This window comes from Sparus aurata, chromosome 2 (genome assembly GCF_900880675.1).
Source record: "Sparus aurata chromosome 2, fSpaAur1.1, whole genome shotgun sequence".
NCBI lineage: Eukaryota > Metazoa > Chordata > Actinopteri > Spariformes > Sparidae > Sparus > Sparus aurata.
This window is the reverse complement of record NC_044188.1, coordinates 6,773,308-6,791,302: the sequence shown is the minus strand read 5'-3', so window position 1 is coordinate 6,791,302 and position 17,995 is coordinate 6,773,308. Positions and strand designations below refer to the sequence as shown.

Here is a 17,995-nt window from a genome sequence, read left to right as displayed (position 1 = left end):
ATGTCCCTCTTGGCCAAAATGTGAAGTTTAGTTAACAAGTCATCTGCTAATGTTGGCACCGGCGTGGATTAATGGGGAATGAAAAGGAGTGAAGGGAATAGGGCTGACAGGGTTGGAGGAGGCAGGGTGTGGACCCTTCTGCACATACTGTATCCCCCTTTATAGGCGAAGAGATTGCACGGTGGGACTGTAGTCTTGCATAGAGATGCTGCTTCTCCTCCTCCTCCTCCTCCTCCTCCTCCTCACACCTACCTGGTTTTGACAAGAATATTCAGACAAGAGCCTTTGCGGGGGCTGCAAAAAGGTGCCCACACCATCCATGTTTTATTTAACAACTGTTGCTTTCAAAGTCTCGGAAAACTTCTTCTCTCCTGTCTTTTTAATGGGACTCCAGCTTCCTTGTTACGGGTCCATAATAATCTCTCATATCCTCCATGAATGTATCACACAGACTGAGAACAGAATTGGATGACGCCAGCAATCGAAAGTCAAGAGCTAATAAGCTATATCGGCTAATAAGAACAGCTTAGAAGAATAACATTCGGGTTGCCAGGTTGTGAAAAAAATACCTTTTGCTGATGTTTATCTTTTATCCTTGTTAATAAAACAATTAACTGGACCAACGTTGTATTAAGTCATCAGTAATATCGTTACAAATGTTCACAGAGTAATTAGTAAAAGGTTCAAAAGTTTCTCTTTTTCTAATAAGCAGGTCTGCAGTTGTAAATGTTTCATTATTTCCAGTCCAGATGCTAGGACTTACATAAGCAGTTGGCCACCAGAGAGAAAATGTCATATTTCTAAATAGTTGTTACAGTTATTCTTAATGCCTGTAATAGATCAGATTCAGGGTTATTTGGGTTGGATAAGTCATGTAATAAAACTGTAATGGTGGAGTCCTGAGGAATAAGTGTCACAGCCTGAGGAAAGCAGCTGCTGTAGTCTGGTGGTACAGTACAGCAGTAAAACAAGTTTTGTTTCACCATCATCATTAATCTTACATAACCACAAATAGATAAATAACCTCATCACTATGCATCCTGCAAAGAGCTGTGTTTGATAAAAAGAGAAGTAGTACTGAAATAGTCTATCTTTCAGTTCCTTTCAAAACAAATACCGTTCTAGCATATCAAGATCATTATTGTGCGAGATGCTGGGGCTCACACCGCTTTTGTCCACAGGAGCCGCCATTATCGTCAAAAAATGAAAGTTCCATGTAGCTGCTTTAAATAATTTATTTACCATTTATTTACCGCCTTATTTAAACCTTTTTTTTTTTTTAAAAAGCTTAGTAGGAGATGTTGGCAAAAGATCATGTTCCAAGTTACTCACATTTCACAACTTGTAATTGTTGCTGCTAAGTAGGTGATCTAAGATTAAAGTATCTGTGCCTGAAATAAAACAAGCTGCATTTATTTTGTCTTACTAATTGTTCAGATCCATGTCAGTGACTAATTCTAATTTAAATGCAAATAACAGTTTTGGGTTGTGACGAAGCACACTGTGAAAGGATATTTAGTTCTAACAATAACTATTAGATAGACCAGTGATTCCCAAAGTGGGTGTAACAGCACCCCGGGGTGTCCTCAGGTCAGACGAAGGATGCCGCAAGATTTATCATATCGTTGTTTAATTTATTCCGTGTTTTAACAAATGGGCAACTTTAACATTAACACTGTTTTATGTCGTGGTCTCGCACAAATTAAAACGGCGTCCCTGTTGTCATAGCAACACAACATATTTCCTGCTCAGGAGTTTTTCAGAGGCTCAGTAGTCACAAAAATAGTGCCTGTCGGAGCAGGCAAAGAAAGGTTTGAAAGGTTTGACGCGGTCAACAGAGCTCAAAGAAATGCTGATACATCTGTGAGCCCTGTACATCATATTCTGAATGTTTGATGTCGCTTTGTCCGACCTGGTTCAAATGAAAACAAGAAACTGCCTGTCAGTGGAACCTCTCCAGCATCAACAGCTGGCTCACATGTCCCGTGTCCAAGTACACTTTAAATATATGCTCATGTCAGTGTATTTAACTGTATTCGTTGTTTATTTTACGTTATATATTATTCTATATCTGCAGATCACAGATGGCTTTTTATTCTGAGTGATTGAGGAAGGGCCTGTATTATTTAACTTACATGGTTAGAACCGATTTTTTGCAATAACAGTATATCAAAAGACAATGTGAAATCAATGTGAAAGGAGACGCTTCAAGTCATAAACCTTCAAAGAATTATCACCCAAATCTGGAGCTCTCCTTGGCTTTCCAGGGCTTTATAGTGAGTTTTAGCTCATTGTTCAGCTGTCTGGTCGGTAGATTTACTGTTTTGATTCATTCTCACCACTGTCATATTTTTTAGCTGCACAAGGCAGCTGTTTTCTCAGTGAAAAAGCTCTTGGAAAAAACACCCACCGTACGCTTCTTGCCAGCCCCGAACAAACAGACACAGTTAGCAAGTAGTTGGTGAACATAGTGAAGCATTTAGCTGCTAAAGAGCTCGATAATTTTCTCTGGAGCTGGTTGAGGCCACAGTGGAGACCAAAGATGCTGAAAAACTGTTAAAACACTTACATTCATCAGGCAGACATCACTCCAAATGAAAGCTAATGTGGCTTCCCAACTACTGGAAGTGTAAATAAGCGAGTTCACAATATCGACTTAAAAAGGTGATGATATGCCTAGGCTGTTTTCACAGCTTGTTTCCTCAGCCCCCAGTGGCCAAAAAAACAGTAGATATTAATGTAATATTGATATAACGTAGACTAATGTCATATAATGTGATGTTACTTCATTAAATCCAAAATAAGGTATTTAACAGTGTAAACATGTGCGTATCTTAAGGTTTAAGGACAAATAAATCAGCAAAAGTAATAGACAATCCTGAAAAGATACATAATATAAAATACAATTTGCCCCAATTACAATATCCTTAATATATTACATTATACACAATAAATGTAGGGTATGTTATCAATAACAAAAGAGACAGCACGCAGGCTTTTATCTATTTACCCCTGGTAATACGAAGAAAATGAATGTTTCATCAGCTTAGAAGCCATTAAGCTGAATAAAACCGATGAAAAATGCACTCTTCTTTTTATGCAAATAAAAACTGCTGCAGCCAAGCCTTCATCTGAAAGAACTGACAACTTGATATGCTCAGCTGAGCAATTCATGAGAATATTCCACATCAAGAAGGAGGACTACTGCAATTTAGCGATTACAATTTATTCATTTAGCAAGACAAAAATCTTAAATAGTCCGGGACTTCAATTTCCAAAGAGAAAGTAATGGATTTTAGTTTAACTTCTTCTGGAATTCGTCACGTTTACAGTTTTGTTTGAGCCTTATAATGTCAAAGACATAACGCTGGGAAACACTGATGAATAATTAGCCGCCTCAAAACCGTTTGATAGCTAAACTTTGCATGCATCAAAGAGGTTGTCTCCTTTGACAGTCTCACAAAAAGAAATTAAGCTGACGTGAGGAAGAAACAGAAGTGTGGGAAATGATCAAACAACGTACATTTCCTTCAGAAACATCTGAGGCCTGGTGTTGAAGTCTGAGTTAACGGAGTAAAGCTGTGACAGGACGTTGAGGACCTACTTCACGCCTTAGATACATACAAGTATAGCACATGCTACCAAATCCTGCGTATACTGTATAAAACATGCACAATTATTACATTATCGTTATATTTGCATTATGCAAATCATTCATCAAATGTATGACATAAAATAAAATAAAGCGCTCACTTTAAATTGTTTGTAGTGTAAATTTTCCCATAAGTTTAAATCCGAGACACTTGACTCAGAAAAGTTAAAATGTATTATTTTAACAAGTTTTTTTTCATTTTACACAAATTAAATGTGTTGCAAGGGTTTTATTTATATTAGTAACAGTCTTGTAAGATCTGTGAGTAAAAAATATAATCTGTTTCATTTCAGGGTTTAAGGTTATACTTTTGTCATTATACAACAAAGTGTTACATAACTCAATGAAAGTTTGCGAGTTCCTCTGTGCCACACAAACATAGAACATATACAGTTATTTATAGACCTGTTAATATAATCATGTAGTGCATTATTTTAATTTCCACTGGGTTGAATGTAAATGGCAGCAACAAGATGGTGATATGACCGTCATCTTCACATTAAAAGATCAATATCTGGAAACTATCCATCAACTTTAAACTGTGTAAACTGTGTTTGATCATCAATGATGTGAACACAGAGAAAAATGTTGGTATCCAGTACAAACAGTGTAATTTATGTATTTTTTTTCCCAATTGTTACTCCCTTTTTCCCTTTACCTACATTTAAGAACCCGTAGGAACAGGTCAATATTTTGCTTATTTTTATATGTATATGAAATTAAGTTCAGAGGAATTACAAAGTAAATTTCAGGAAAATATGCTTTAAATTGTGGGCAGCATTGTAAAGTTTTACAAAAACTTAATACAATCAATAAGACGCCAGTTGTGTAGAGAATCAGACGTTATCGTTTAATGGAGTCTTCTTGACTCTGTTAACCATCCCAGTTAGGTTTTATTAGCCAGTCATCCTTGGTCTGCTTCAAGTACAACCTACATGTACAGAAGTGCTTAAAGGGAGTTGATCCTTGTTAAGTGAGTAATGGAGCCTAGCAGAGACATGTCTGGAGACTTTAAGTGCACAGATAGACAGGCTGTGCTCTCGCCAGTAGTCCGGGTCAGGAGACAGAAACTGAGTGGATGATATATTCCTGTGAAGCACCTCATGAATCCTTCATCAGTGCGTTTGAACATTGATCAGATTGAGTATTAGCCCGAAGGCTGGACTTGAGTAAGTAAAAAAATCTAAATCCTGACATGAGAGGGTGATCGGGGGCGATACAAAAACATCCATGAGACAAAAGAAGTTAAAAAAGGGACAAGTGGCTAACTTTTCTTCTAATGCAGTACGTGTACTGCAAAAGCAAATTAATTCCTCTTCATCTCAGTTTGTTTTTGTTCTGATATTAACACAAATGCAAATGTGCAGTACAGGAACTGCTGGTACTGGTTGTAAATACTGTTGCATGGACATGAAAAATGACTCACCTACTCCAAATGAGTCACCAGAAAACAGCAGAGGCTTTATAGACGCATACAGACAAATTCAGTCAAATGCTCAAAGACCAGGGCAGCCTGTTGAACATTGCACTCACAAAAAATCGGCAGCCTTGTTTCTGACATTATGCCCAACAGTTGCAGAATGATATTGGGTTATCGGATAATGTGATCTGTATTAGATCATAACATATAATACAATAAAACATACAAACAACGCAGACATGTAATTTATAGTAATTCTGTGTCTCTTCGTGGTCACTCTCCGTCTCTTTGACATAATTTTTCATCTCTTTGTAGTTGTCTTGTGTCTCTTTATGTTAATTTTGCATCTTTTTGTAGTTGTTTATTGTCCTTCTGTGGTTGTTCTGCAACTCTTTGTTGTTACTTTGCTTCACCTTGTTGTTGTTTTGCTTCTCTTTGTTGTTGTTTTGCTTCTCTGTTATTTTGTTTCTCTATTATTTTTGCTTCTCTTTGTTGTTATTATGCTTCTTTGTTGTTGTTTTGCTTCTCTTTGTTGTTGTTTTGTGCCTCGTTGTTGTTTTGTGCCACTTTGTTGTTATTTTGTTTCTCTGTTGTTATTTTGCTTCTCTTTGTTGTTGTTTTGCGCCTCTTTGTTGTTGTTGTTTTGCACCACTTTGTTGTTGTTTTGCGCCTCTTTGTTGTTATTTTGCTTCTCTTTGTAGTTGTTTTGCACCTTTTTGTGGTCATTCTTTGTCTTTCTGAAGCAGTCTTACATCTCTTTGTGGTTGTTTTGTGTTCCTGTGGTCGCTTTGCATCTCTTTTGGAGGTTTGACTTTTAAAAAGATAGATGTTAACAGTTACCAGAGGTTCAGAGAAGGTACTTAGCCCAAACCTGATATGCCCATTCAATAATCCACCCATGACACTTTGAAGCCGACTACTCTACCTTCTGGTAGGGGATCAACACCACCCTCTGGCCCCTGCAGGTTGAACAGAGATGATCTTCCCAATAGTAAAGCAAAATTAACTTAAACTGGCTCCATATTGTACATCTACATAATGAAACAAGGCCCCTCCAAGCCTAATCCCTTCAGACTTAAGATGAATAAAGGACTTAGATGCAGGAAGGAACATATAAGTGTGTTTGCAGCATGAGCTCCTTAACTAAATCTATGTGCACTTCAAATGACATGAAATGTTTGGTTCTTTTCACTAGAGGAGCCATTGACCTTCATATATTACCATGACATTGCATGATTCAAATCTACTAGAAGACTTTTGAGACCTGCTCGAGTTGTATAATCCTTCACACTGAACATAAAGACTTTATCATTTTTGTCAGTGGAAACAAATTGTAATGTGAAATATTTTCTCCCATTTTTGATTGTGCCTAGTCTGAGTTATGGGGAATATCTTATTCACAACACCTTTATGTTTTTTAAGGAGTAATATGTTAATTAGGATGTCTCCCACTAATTGCTGTGCCAACACGAGGGACTTAATGTTGCACTTTGTTCACAGATTAATTTAGAATTTGTCACCATTGCTATCTATTTGCTGGAAATAAAAGCTGTTGACATATTCCAGGTTAGGCACAGTGGTAGCTTTTGTCTAAACAGGTGCAGTGATTCATTCTGTCTTCCCTTCTCTCGGCGGTGCTTCTGCATGGAGACTCTCCCACTGTGACTGTTTAATTAGTCACCAATGTCTGTGTCAGTGTTACAGCGCCGGGCTGCTCGACTCCCTTGGTGACAAACTGTTGCCAAAGAAACACATCCACAGCGAGCTGAGATCCACTGATGCCGAGGGGCGGCTTGAAGAGTTCAGGGGGTGATTGAATTGTTTACAGCTCTGCTCTCTTTTTCAGTTTTCTGTTGGGAAATATAGCATCATTTATGTCTGCTCGGCGTTTCCTTTGGCATAAATCTGAAATGACTAATGGTACACGGTGGCTTCTTGGCCTCCAAATGACAGTGTGAATATCAAAAGGATTGATCAAAGACTTTATTAGTTTCTCCGCTCCAAACTAACACCCTCACTAAGATTCCTTTGTAGCGGATATATAAGGAATCTGACATTTCCAGGCTTTTTTTTCCTCATGGTATGCTTATTTTTGCTGACATATTTTTTTTTTTCTCTAGTTCACCAAAACTCAGGAGATTCTTTCAGCTCAGTTTAAGCCCACATGCAGATTGCATCTTTACAGAATCCCAAATTTATAGCTGATGCACCGCCAATACATAAAGCTGATGAAACACACAGTTATTGCATTAATTGGAGAGTTCGGAATTGAAAATTAAGATTCTTTTTATTGCCTTCCTCTTTTAAAATATGTTGCTCATTTGGGGATCTTTCACTTGAATTCACAAGCTTTGAATGCAACCTAATGAAACAGATAAAGTCACTGATCAAGAAATTTTGCAGCACCAGCTACGCCAGGATGCATTTCCTCCACAGCTCAGAGTCTGAAATGAGATGCCACAGCACCGGTTCAGCTGCACAACTTTTAAGCAGGTGTGACTCCTCTCCACGCGCTGATCTGCTGACTCCACTGCCACCCAGAGGTCTTAATGCTGCTGCAACTGTCACACTTTGATTATACCTCTCTAACCTTGACGGCCCTCTTCGCTCAAGGCTGTTGTCAGGTGTTTGTGCACTGTCCCCTCTGAAGAGTTACTTTTCTGCTCAGATCTGAATATCCCTCTGAGTACACCCTCCCCCCATCCTCTTCTTTCCCCTCCTCTTTATTTAGCCATGATGTCGTCCTTGATTGTGAGAAGCGATCACATCAGGACACCTCCATGTCTGACTTCTAAAAAGCCTGCAGATTCAGTAATCTCCCAAATCAGTGATCTTGTTAACATCATTAATCTTCAATTGTCATCTCACTTTTCTCCCCACGTTCTTCCCTGCCTTTGTCTCTTTCTCTCTCTCTCTCTCTCAGGTTTACATCCCCTGCAGAACAGCTATTGTCCTGGCCAACGAGGAGATAGATTACTGTTATTAGAGGATGATTGTCTCCACAGAGACCAGGATCGAGAATGGATTCCAACCTCAAACTGAGTGTTAACAATCACCTTCATCTTAAAGTGTCAACCTTGCACACCACCCAAACCCGCTTTTTGTGTCTGAGTCTTTTTCTAAATTGGGGTAAAAGAAAAAAGAAAGAAAGCATTGTGAGCGTGCGTGCTTTCAAACGCCATCTGCAACCTTAGATGCTGTGTAACCCAATTTACTACAGATTGCTCCATTTGGGAAGCGTCCAACCTAACCAGCAGCTAGATGCTAAAACTTAAAACCCTGCCGAGTCCATCCACCAGTAGCCAGCAGCCATTTATAGGCTCTGTTGAATTTGGCGTGTCATCTGAAACACATGACCAGCGACTGTGGCAGAGCGAAGCAATACTGAAAGCATTCAAACATGATCAAAGCTCAGAGAAAATTAGGATATTTTTTGAACTTTGTGTATAGTGAAATACATTTCACGTGGTTTAACTATTTAGTATTTAAATACAAATATTGTTACCGTGTCAGAGAGACAAAGAGATTTGCAGTATTACTTGTTCATCGACCCGTCCATGTATTCAGTCACTGGTGATTCATCTTTGTTAATCTGCAGTGTGAGACATTGTTCATCTAAAAATGTTGTAATTTGCACAAAGTAATAAGCTGCTTTGAATTATTATACTTTTAATGGGTATCTAAAGCAGTTGTGTTGTAATGTTTGAATTTATGCAGCTACTGGGAGCATTTAGGTGGTTATATATGGCCCCGTTATTAAGCCAGTAATTTGCAGCTAAAGTAAAGTGATAAAATCACCTAATTTGGGTGTTTTTACAGTGTGTTGCATAATGCACAGTTACATATATAGCTGAATTACACTGTGATTATTCCACTTGTCCTAGAGTAGATCACATTAACGTGGTTTGTGTTGTGAATTCACTAAACTATCTGAACTTTGCTAAATTTGATCAAATAAGTTGACACAGATGATCAACACATCATCTCGTGTGGGAACAGAAGATTTTCAAGGTACAGTGTGACTCACACACCCGACTGCTTTAGCGTTTTATGTGCACCGTGTTCATTGGGTTCTGTAGCATTCCTCTGGGATCATTGCAGATGTGCCAGAAAAACACTGAAGCAACCTCAATTCACACACAGAACGACATGTGCCTCTTCCAATTAGCTCTGACTCTTGTGACTATTGTCTCAACGCACTCGATGATTGAACATCTCACAAGCAGCTGCGATGCTCATCCTGTCCTCGCCATGCAGTAGCTGTTGTGTGAGAATATTATTGATGAACTAAAAATGTGTACGAACCGATGAACATCACTGATGATGGGTAACTGTTTTGTGTGGCTGCTGAACTCGCTCACTCAGGCAACGTGTCATTAAAATGGTGTTTCGCACAACAAGGTGTCCTCTTTTGAGAATATATTTCACAAATGACTGCGATAATTGATGTGTTTCCAGCCTTAATGTTCTCTTGGTTTCCATCATCCTTTTAAAAGTCCCCCGTTGCATCGTGAATGGATGTCTTTTGGATCGTTTTCAGAATTCTCTGCGCGCTTTATCAAAGCAATACTGTTGTAAGTGAAACAAGAGCTGATTTGGGGCATCCCAGATAAAAGCTAATGCCTTGATTTACTGCCATGGATACTGTAATTCTGTGATCCACACCTACTGCATTAGGACAGATTCTCAGCCATTTAAGCGGTGTATTATAGCATATGGCAGGTTCTGATCTGCCTTCCCTGCGGCTGAAGGAAAACAAATTTAAATTCGCGACCGTCTTCCTTTGTTTAGCCAAAACTGTCAGGAACATGTCGTTTCTTTTTGTGTAACACCAAAGCACTCAAAAATGCCTTCCTCCACCTCTCCAAAAAAGAGCGGAGAGGATCACTCTGCATACATTTCAAGCCACAAGGTTGTGAAGTGGAGTGTTTAATCATCCCTCATCTGACCCAATGTCATCGTCATATTACCACTGCCAAAATGAATTGTCTGCATTTGGTCTCAAACGTAAAATTGATGTGTGATACACAGTAACTATTGCAGCATATTTCTTTCATTATTCCCAATGAGAGTAAATCAGTGGCTGTCGAGCCACAAGAAAAATGTGGATGAACTGGCTGCGCAGTCTGACTACTGATTCTGTCCCATCACACGCTTATGGAAATGTAGGGCCTTCAGCGTCCTGTAGAGTACATTGTGATGATACTCTGTCATCAAGTACTTGATGCAAAAACTATTCTTATTTGCCTTGTTAGTTGGAGGGTTCATTGTAATCTTGGATGTTGTTTTCAGACGTCTCCTGTCCGTCAATCCCATCCATCAGCAGTATTCCCACATATTACGAGGCTGCTCACAGCCAACAAGAAAAGAGTTCTCCGTTACCTTAAATATTATATTAACATTGTAGCCTCGGGTTCATCTATTTATCCAAGTGTCACGAGAGATGCTGCAGGGTTTTATACATATTTCAAAAATTCATAAATATTTGGTGGTTTTGATGAGGAATTTCAAATAATGGAATATATAATTATCCACTCACCCCGATGCAAATAAAAAGTTGGGTGAAGTTTCGTGGTCCACAAAACATTTCTGGTGCGTCACAGCAAAAACAGAGTCGCAGCATTCTCCTAAACAACTGAAGTAAATGAAGTCTTGTATTAGAAAAAACAGCAGAAAAAAAACCCCTACATGAAATAGTTCCATACAGCTCATCTGCCATAGTCCAATTTTCCAGAAGCCCCGAGGTTTCAAATTGATTTAAAAGGATCAAGCGGTCAGGCTCGTGCACCCTCTTCAAGCGGGGTTCAGGCGCTTTTAGCTCGGCAGTTAAAGGGAAGATTTCATACACAAGGGTGTAAATTACATCTTTTCAAATCAATTTGTGATCGTGGGGCTTCCAGAGACTTGGCCTACGCCTGGCGAGCCGTACTCTGGGGGGCCGTTTTTGTTTTACAAGTCCCCATACACATCAGTGGTTAAGGACAATGCTGCCATGGTCCTCTTTTCAGATACTGACAGAGGTTTTTTTTTATTGTGTAACGTTTTTGTAGATGTAGAACAGTCTCAGGGAATTCTTGTTAGTTATCTGTGCATCAATAAGGGTATATTTCAATGTTGAAACCCTCTGTATGTGCAATTTAAGCTTTGATTTCCTACTATTAGTTTTAACCAGGACATGACATCACAGTACTGACAGTATAAACATGCACGTGTTAATGGTCGAAGGTAAAAAGTACAATGTTTCCAAAAAATGAACATCCTTCAAAAGTGGCTTTAAACCTCCTTGAAATGCCGTTAGATACAGGTCCAGTGGTGTGTAGCAGAACACTGGGCCAGACTTCAATAAGAAAAAGCCAGAAATCTTTGGGATGACCAAAGAAGGAATCCTCTTTGCTCTCTGCACTGAAACATAAAGTTTCCATTTGGCTACCAGGGAAGCTGTGAAATGTTGTTACAGGACTACCCAGAGCAACCGCCTCAGTGATTCCCACAACATGATGTAAGGGGGATGAAAGACAACTCGTCAAACCACAATACTTTTACATTTCCTAGGCATCCACACTTTTGTGCTACTTACACCAGATTATGTGTCCGTCTGTGGCATCGATGCAAGCAGCGTCTTAATAACACCATGGAAATCCGTTTGGGAAGTTGAGCTTTTGACGAGGTGGTTACACAAAGGTGCTGATTCAATTCTGTGCTCATTTTTTTCAGGCTTTTGTGGTGTCACAGTCTCTCAAGTAGCTAATAAAGGCAAACGCCAAATATAAAGCATTTTCCCACCCCCCTTAAAAAAAAAAAAAAAAACCCTCCGGCCTTTTCCAAAAGTAGCCCTCAGTTACTTTGTAATATTCATGTACTGCCACAGGAGATGGCTGCAGTCCAGTCCACGCAGTCGACACTGTGGACAAAACAGCAGAAAACACTTCGCAGCAACACCACGGCAAACTATGGCCTCAGAACTGACCCGGGTTTTATCAACACCTCTCTCAAACAGTCGCACCAAAAAAAAACTGAACTGCAAGCTCCACAATAGCTGTTAGTGAACGGCTATTTCATGTGTTGTTGCACTGAATTTTAGAGGTGTTTATGTTGTTGAGTGCAACCCCTGCGGATATGATAGCCATGAAATATGCAGGACACAGTATACATTGTGCTGTGCATCAGAAGATTTCATTAGTAGCCCTGAAAGCACAGGGTGTATTCTGTGTTGTAGCAGTTTGTCTTTTTGTATTTCTTATGGGCTCACAAGGATAGAAATGCCTGGAGGGAAGATCCCAGAGAATGCAATATTGTCAAAGTCAGAATTGGGGCTATGACATGCACAAAGAGAATGTTTGCAGAGTGTGACCCATGAGACTGCACAACGCCGGGGAGGGATTTCACCATTCACGCCGCCGCAGCTCTGATACAAACCGCCTGCGATGATTTTCTCTTCTGTTACTCGAGCTCTCCGGATAAACGCTCGCTTAGGCCGGGACGAGCACTTAAGGAATTAGAAATGTGAAGTTAATGATATTCATTAGTGATGTGTTTGTTTGGTCATGTGGCATTTTGTCTGCTGGCGTGTTAGCCAATGATTAATTTCAAGGGTGAACTCAAAGGGCCGTTTAGAAGAACACAGAGTCTACTGTGAAGCAATAGCATTTGAATTTCGATACTAAAACAGAAAATAAATAGTAAATGTTTGGCAGCTCTGACACATTTGATTAAAGGGGCACTATGTAAGATATGGCCGGAAAATTTTGTTAGCCAGAGTTGATGTCTACGTACCCTGTTGTAGACATGTTTCTGAAGTTAGCGTGCTAACCAGCTATCCCGGCCAGTCCTGCCCCATAATACCATTTCATACCGCAAGAGGTGATGACTGGCGTGTTAGCCAATGATTAATTTCAAGGGTGAACTCAAAGGGCCGTTTAGAAGAACACAGAGTCTACTGTGAAGCAATAGCATTTGAATTTCGAAACTAAAACAGAAAATAAATAGTAAATGTTTGGCAGCTCTGACACATTTGATTAAAGGGGCAATGTGTAAGATATGGCCGGAAAATTTTGTTAGCCAGAGTTGACGTCTTCGTACCCTGTTGTAGACATGTTTCTGAAGTTAGCGTGCTAACCAGCTATCCCGGCCAGTCCTGCCCCATAATACCATTTCGTACCGCAAGAAGTGATGACTAATAAGTCTATTAAGTCAACAGAATAAACTCACCAAATGTCAGGAAAGGAAATATTGTGAACCTATTTTCCTTAATAAACAAAACTACACTGTCTGAATCCAAGTTCCTCTCTTTTACCGAGCTAAGATGAGCTTAATTGTCTCCTTAACTCAGCGTGAATTATTCAAACTCCACATGAACACAGTAAAACTCACCAAAACAGTCTTTGGTTTGTTTTTCCACAATTACCTCTGTTTGGTTGAAATAAATCCTCTATTCTCTGATGTAAGATGAGAAAATATTCTGGCTCAACACGCAGTTTTCGCCCACCACTGCTGTTTGACTCTATCCATCTTCACCCGCCGTGTCTTCTTGTCCCCGGGGTCGTAGTCCTGGTCGGAGCTGCTGTAAATCCCCTCCATTACCCTCGTCGTCAAACTGGGATCTGAGTCCTGTTGCCCGCGGTGACTCCCCCCATCCTCCGAAGCTGCAATGTTGGCAGATTCCCTTCAAATGATAGGGCCACTTGGCACCTTTACTAACTGAGATACTTGCTAATAGCTAACAGCAGCTGGTCGCCACAGCAAATTGTATACTGAGCAGCACCAGTGATTATGTAGTTTTGGAGCTACCTTTGTATTCTGACCACTTCTTACAAATTACACCTTTTAACATGAGTATGAATGTATAACATTTCTTGAACCCCTTGCTGAGTAATTGTTCCGCAAATTCAAAACAACAGTATGTGTACTCTTCATTATTTTTGAAGGAGCCCGTGGTTCAACTCCTGCAGGTTTGAAAGCCTGGAGCACTCAGTATGGAGCCTGATACTTCTCAGACCAGCTAGTTGTTTTTTTCCCCGAGGATGGATTGATGCCGTCATCCATAACTTCAATCTTCCATATAATATGGTGAACGTCTTCATTTCTAAGAGTGCGGGAGGTTGCAGGAGTCACACAAGGCGGTTGGCTCCAATACTGCCTGAAAAAATCCGCCCCTCAGATCTTCAGAAGCTTGTACTCGAGGAAACTGCTTCCTTTCTGACTCAGAACACAACTTTTTAAACAGGCGATAAGGCAGGCAAGATGTTGGCACGCAGGATAAAGCAGGCTGAGAACAGACAGTGTATCCAAGCAGGTCGGGGTGAGAATGGGTCACACTGGTGTGATGCAGCCAATATAAATTTTGGAGAAGTTTATTCAAAACGGTATACTACTGACAATACAGCAAGTATAGAGGAACTTTAAACCTCGATCTTACCACGATTAACATAAATGAATTACATACAGTGGATTCTTTTGGTTGGATATCTGGCTGTAGGATGAAGTGGAGTCAGAGCGAAGGTCAGTCCTCACACTTTTGAAGATGCGATCTGTCCGACGCTCCTTTCATATGCAAATTAAATGGCCTTATGAAGGCAACCATCTTCCGAGGCCATCTGACCCGTATGTATAGATCGCTAACCTATCCCGCACGTCATGCATACCAACCCACACATCTTGCATTGGAGCTGGATTTGAATTCCTCCCCAATTAGTGTAGAAAGCGTTTGGAAATCTGCAATAAAGTCCTCTAAATGTGTAAGATATAAGAAACGTTCAAAAACTTTAAAGTTTTCTTTGATTTCACAGAAACTGGCCACCAATATTTGTCACGTTCTGACGGGATGCTAGGGAATTTAAGGGAAATAATGGGAATAAAATGGATATTTGTAGATAGAAACAAACATTCTACCATATCATAACACGAATTAATGTAAATCGGTGAATTAAATCTACTTGATTAGCATTCTCAATCAAACTGCATCCCACATGCTAACCAGCGGGATGTCGAGCGAAAAACTAGCAGAAGGTGTTAACAAGTTATAAACTGTGCTTCACTTTAGGCAACTATCTACTGAAAAGTCATGCAAACCATTATTCCAGTAATATAATCAAAACTTACCCTTTGGCTCAGACGGTGCAGTAGAGTGGGCTGAACATGTGACAGAAGAATGCACTGTGCATACAGAGGGCTGTAATTTTATTGAGTTTCTATTCAGTGAGATGCTTGTAAATGATCTACATGTCATAGAAGAGTGCGCGTCTGAATACAGTTCATGGTTATAATTCAATTTAAAGAGCACATCAAAACATTGCATGAGTGTTGAAGTTCGTCGAAAACACTCAGAGACAGGCAGGTGAAAGAACAAAAGGCCAGCTTTGATAAAAAAGGCGGAGATCTAAATACACAAACCGGAGAGTTAGGAAAGGCTGTCGACAACGAAGGCGGCAGGACAGAAGAAGCTGGTGGGGGGCGAAACCAAGAATTAAACAAAAATATATAAAAACAAAAAAAAAAAAGTACAAACCAATGAAGCACTGGGAACGCAGAGGGAACGCGAGGAGCAAAACACGACTGGAGAACAAAGAAAGCAGGAGATGCAGGACTGACGAGGGGAAATGACGAATGAGGCCTACTGACGGAGACTGAGGGGAAAAACACAGGCTTAAACACACAGGGACTAATTAATAAGTGACACACAGGTGAAAATAGGAAAAAGGAAAAGGACAAAGAGAGAAAGTGAAGAGCAAAATAAGATGCATGAGGTGAGAATTGATCAACTAAAATAAAACTCAAACCACGAAAACAAGACCTCGTTTTGCTTTTCATGTGAACTGAGTATTAATCGCATGTAGTTTAGAGAATATTATAGATCCAAGACGGAAGGGCAGGACAGAGAGAAAAACCTGCAATTTACAAATCCGTCTGCTGCTTCAGCGCCGTGGATTTGTCGATACACGGCACAGTCAGGATACTGATAATTCAGAGCCGTGGTCGGGGGGCCATGGATTCTAATGTGCACAAACCTCAGTCAGATAAAGGGTCAATGATTCAGGCAAACTGGACTGATAAGACATGACAAAATGACACGAACATCCCAGAGTCATCATGGGTAGGGTGCTGTGATAAAATTTTAAAAAAAAAAAGAGCCACCCCAAGCAGTTCCAGTTTGTGGGTAAATGCAGACGGAGTAGACGAACGTGATATTCTAGTGAACAACCTCTGCCTCTACACTCTCTCTGATGGAGAGGAGGGATGGCAGGTTAACAAGGGGGATGCATTTTGGTCATTTGGATAACGAGGAGGAAGGCATCCCTCCCTCATTCTCCTTCAAATCACCTACTGGGCATCAGCAAGAAAGACGGGAAGATCAGTGTGTGCGGTGGGACTATTGTTAGGCCCAGCACAGAGCAGAGTGTGTTGATATTCCCTTTGTCAGGACGCTTTTTCATCTTTATGCAGAACACTTCCAGTGACTGGGTCCAATGCAGATCGTTGGGACCCAAAGAGCCACTTGTTTTCTATTGTACAAGGTAATTAAATGCATTCTCCTGGTATCTTGTGTCTATTCAGTCCTCATTAAACAGCTTGAATGAAAACCATCAGTCCTCAAGCCCCTGAGAACCAGAGCTGGGAAACACCAGTAGAAACTGTATTAATACAAAATTCAGCCGTTCGCATTCATGACAGTGGCTGAGATAAGCTCCCGGAGTGGGAAATGATCCACCAAGTGTACAGATACTGTATCTAAAAGGAGCAAAATCGCAGCGATAGGTGGTGAAAGGAAGGGTGCTAATATTTCTTATGAAGTACTTCCTACAGGAACTGCATTACTTTCAAAATCACCTTAGAGTGCTGACTCCCATTTATCAAGGCGATCCACAATTGGCCCGCAGGGTGAGCGGCAGTCAACCATAAATCTAGAAATGTCAGATAAGGCAGCATATACAGCACTTCTCTTACCAATTATGTCTTCGTAAGCTTTGATACATGTACTAGTTATAGTCAAAGCAAAGAAGAGAATCATGAAGCAGCCCCGAATATCCAACTTATCTCATCAACCTCCGCAGCTCGTCCCAGCAGGGCCTAAAAATGACTGATCTGGTTGGGAGGAATCTTTCCATCCCGGGCTGGATGGAGCTTAGTCATGACTGGAGTGACTTCCTTTTTGTATGCTGAGCAGTCTGTAAGGATCCCCGTGCATTGGTAATCCCAAATCCATGGTGTAGATTTGGGGCCTATGTATCAAGACTCAAGCAGCAATAAGAGGATCACGACATGGTACTGCTCCATAGCCACAGCGGGAAACCCGGAGAATGGAGCGTGGCGGCTTTGTTTCCCTCCTGAGACTTTTGCAACTTCACAAGCAAGATATGACAGATTGTTTATACCGTAACAATGAAAGGAAGGAAGACCAGCAGGGGAAGGTGTCTACATAAACAGTGTGATATTGAGCCAAATTACATATTGAATGTACAATATGGAACGTCTGCTGCTGGAGGGCTCTCTATCAAAACAGAAAACAAAAGACATGCCAAGTGTTGTCTCCGGAGGGCCGGCTGAGCGGGTGGAATAGCTGCTGATCAGCTAAGAGAGTCGGTGTAGAGCCAGACCTACTGGAGGAATAAACACCCAGAGTCACGTCAGATTCTGCTCTGATCCGGTTTACAGATGGGGGCAGAGCTCACTTTTGGATTTATCTTCACTCCTGTTTATCAACCTGACTGCAGCGATGAATCGTGGAGGTGACCTCCATTAGCGGGTTATTTGCTGGGTGACACCCAATGGGAAAACCACGGCTTGTGCAGACACCAAAACAGTTTCCTGCCCATTGATTATGAGCACTAGATTTTTCCCCGCTGGAGGAATGTGATATAACACCTCCATGGATCAAAAAAGTCATAATAGAAAGAGTCGTAATCAGCCTTGTTTGCAGTTTGAGCTGT

At 40.5% G+C, this 17,995-nt stretch overlaps 1 protein-coding gene across 1 annotated transcript in view; it reads left to right on the top strand.

Moving 5' to 3' along the window:
• Positions 1–9,472, top strand: part of gbe1b (glucan (1,4-alpha-), branching enzyme 1b) — an 89,428-nt gene extending 79,956 nt beyond the window's left edge. The window contains exon 16 of the mRNA XM_030399161.1: positions 7,996–9,472. Coding sequence (XP_030255021.1) covers positions 7,996–8,058 — 63 coding nt within the window. The 3' untranslated portion in view covers positions 8,059–9,472. The remainder of the gene's footprint in view (positions 1–7,995) is intronic.
• The last annotated feature ends 8,523 nt before the right edge of the window (positions 9,473–17,995 follow it).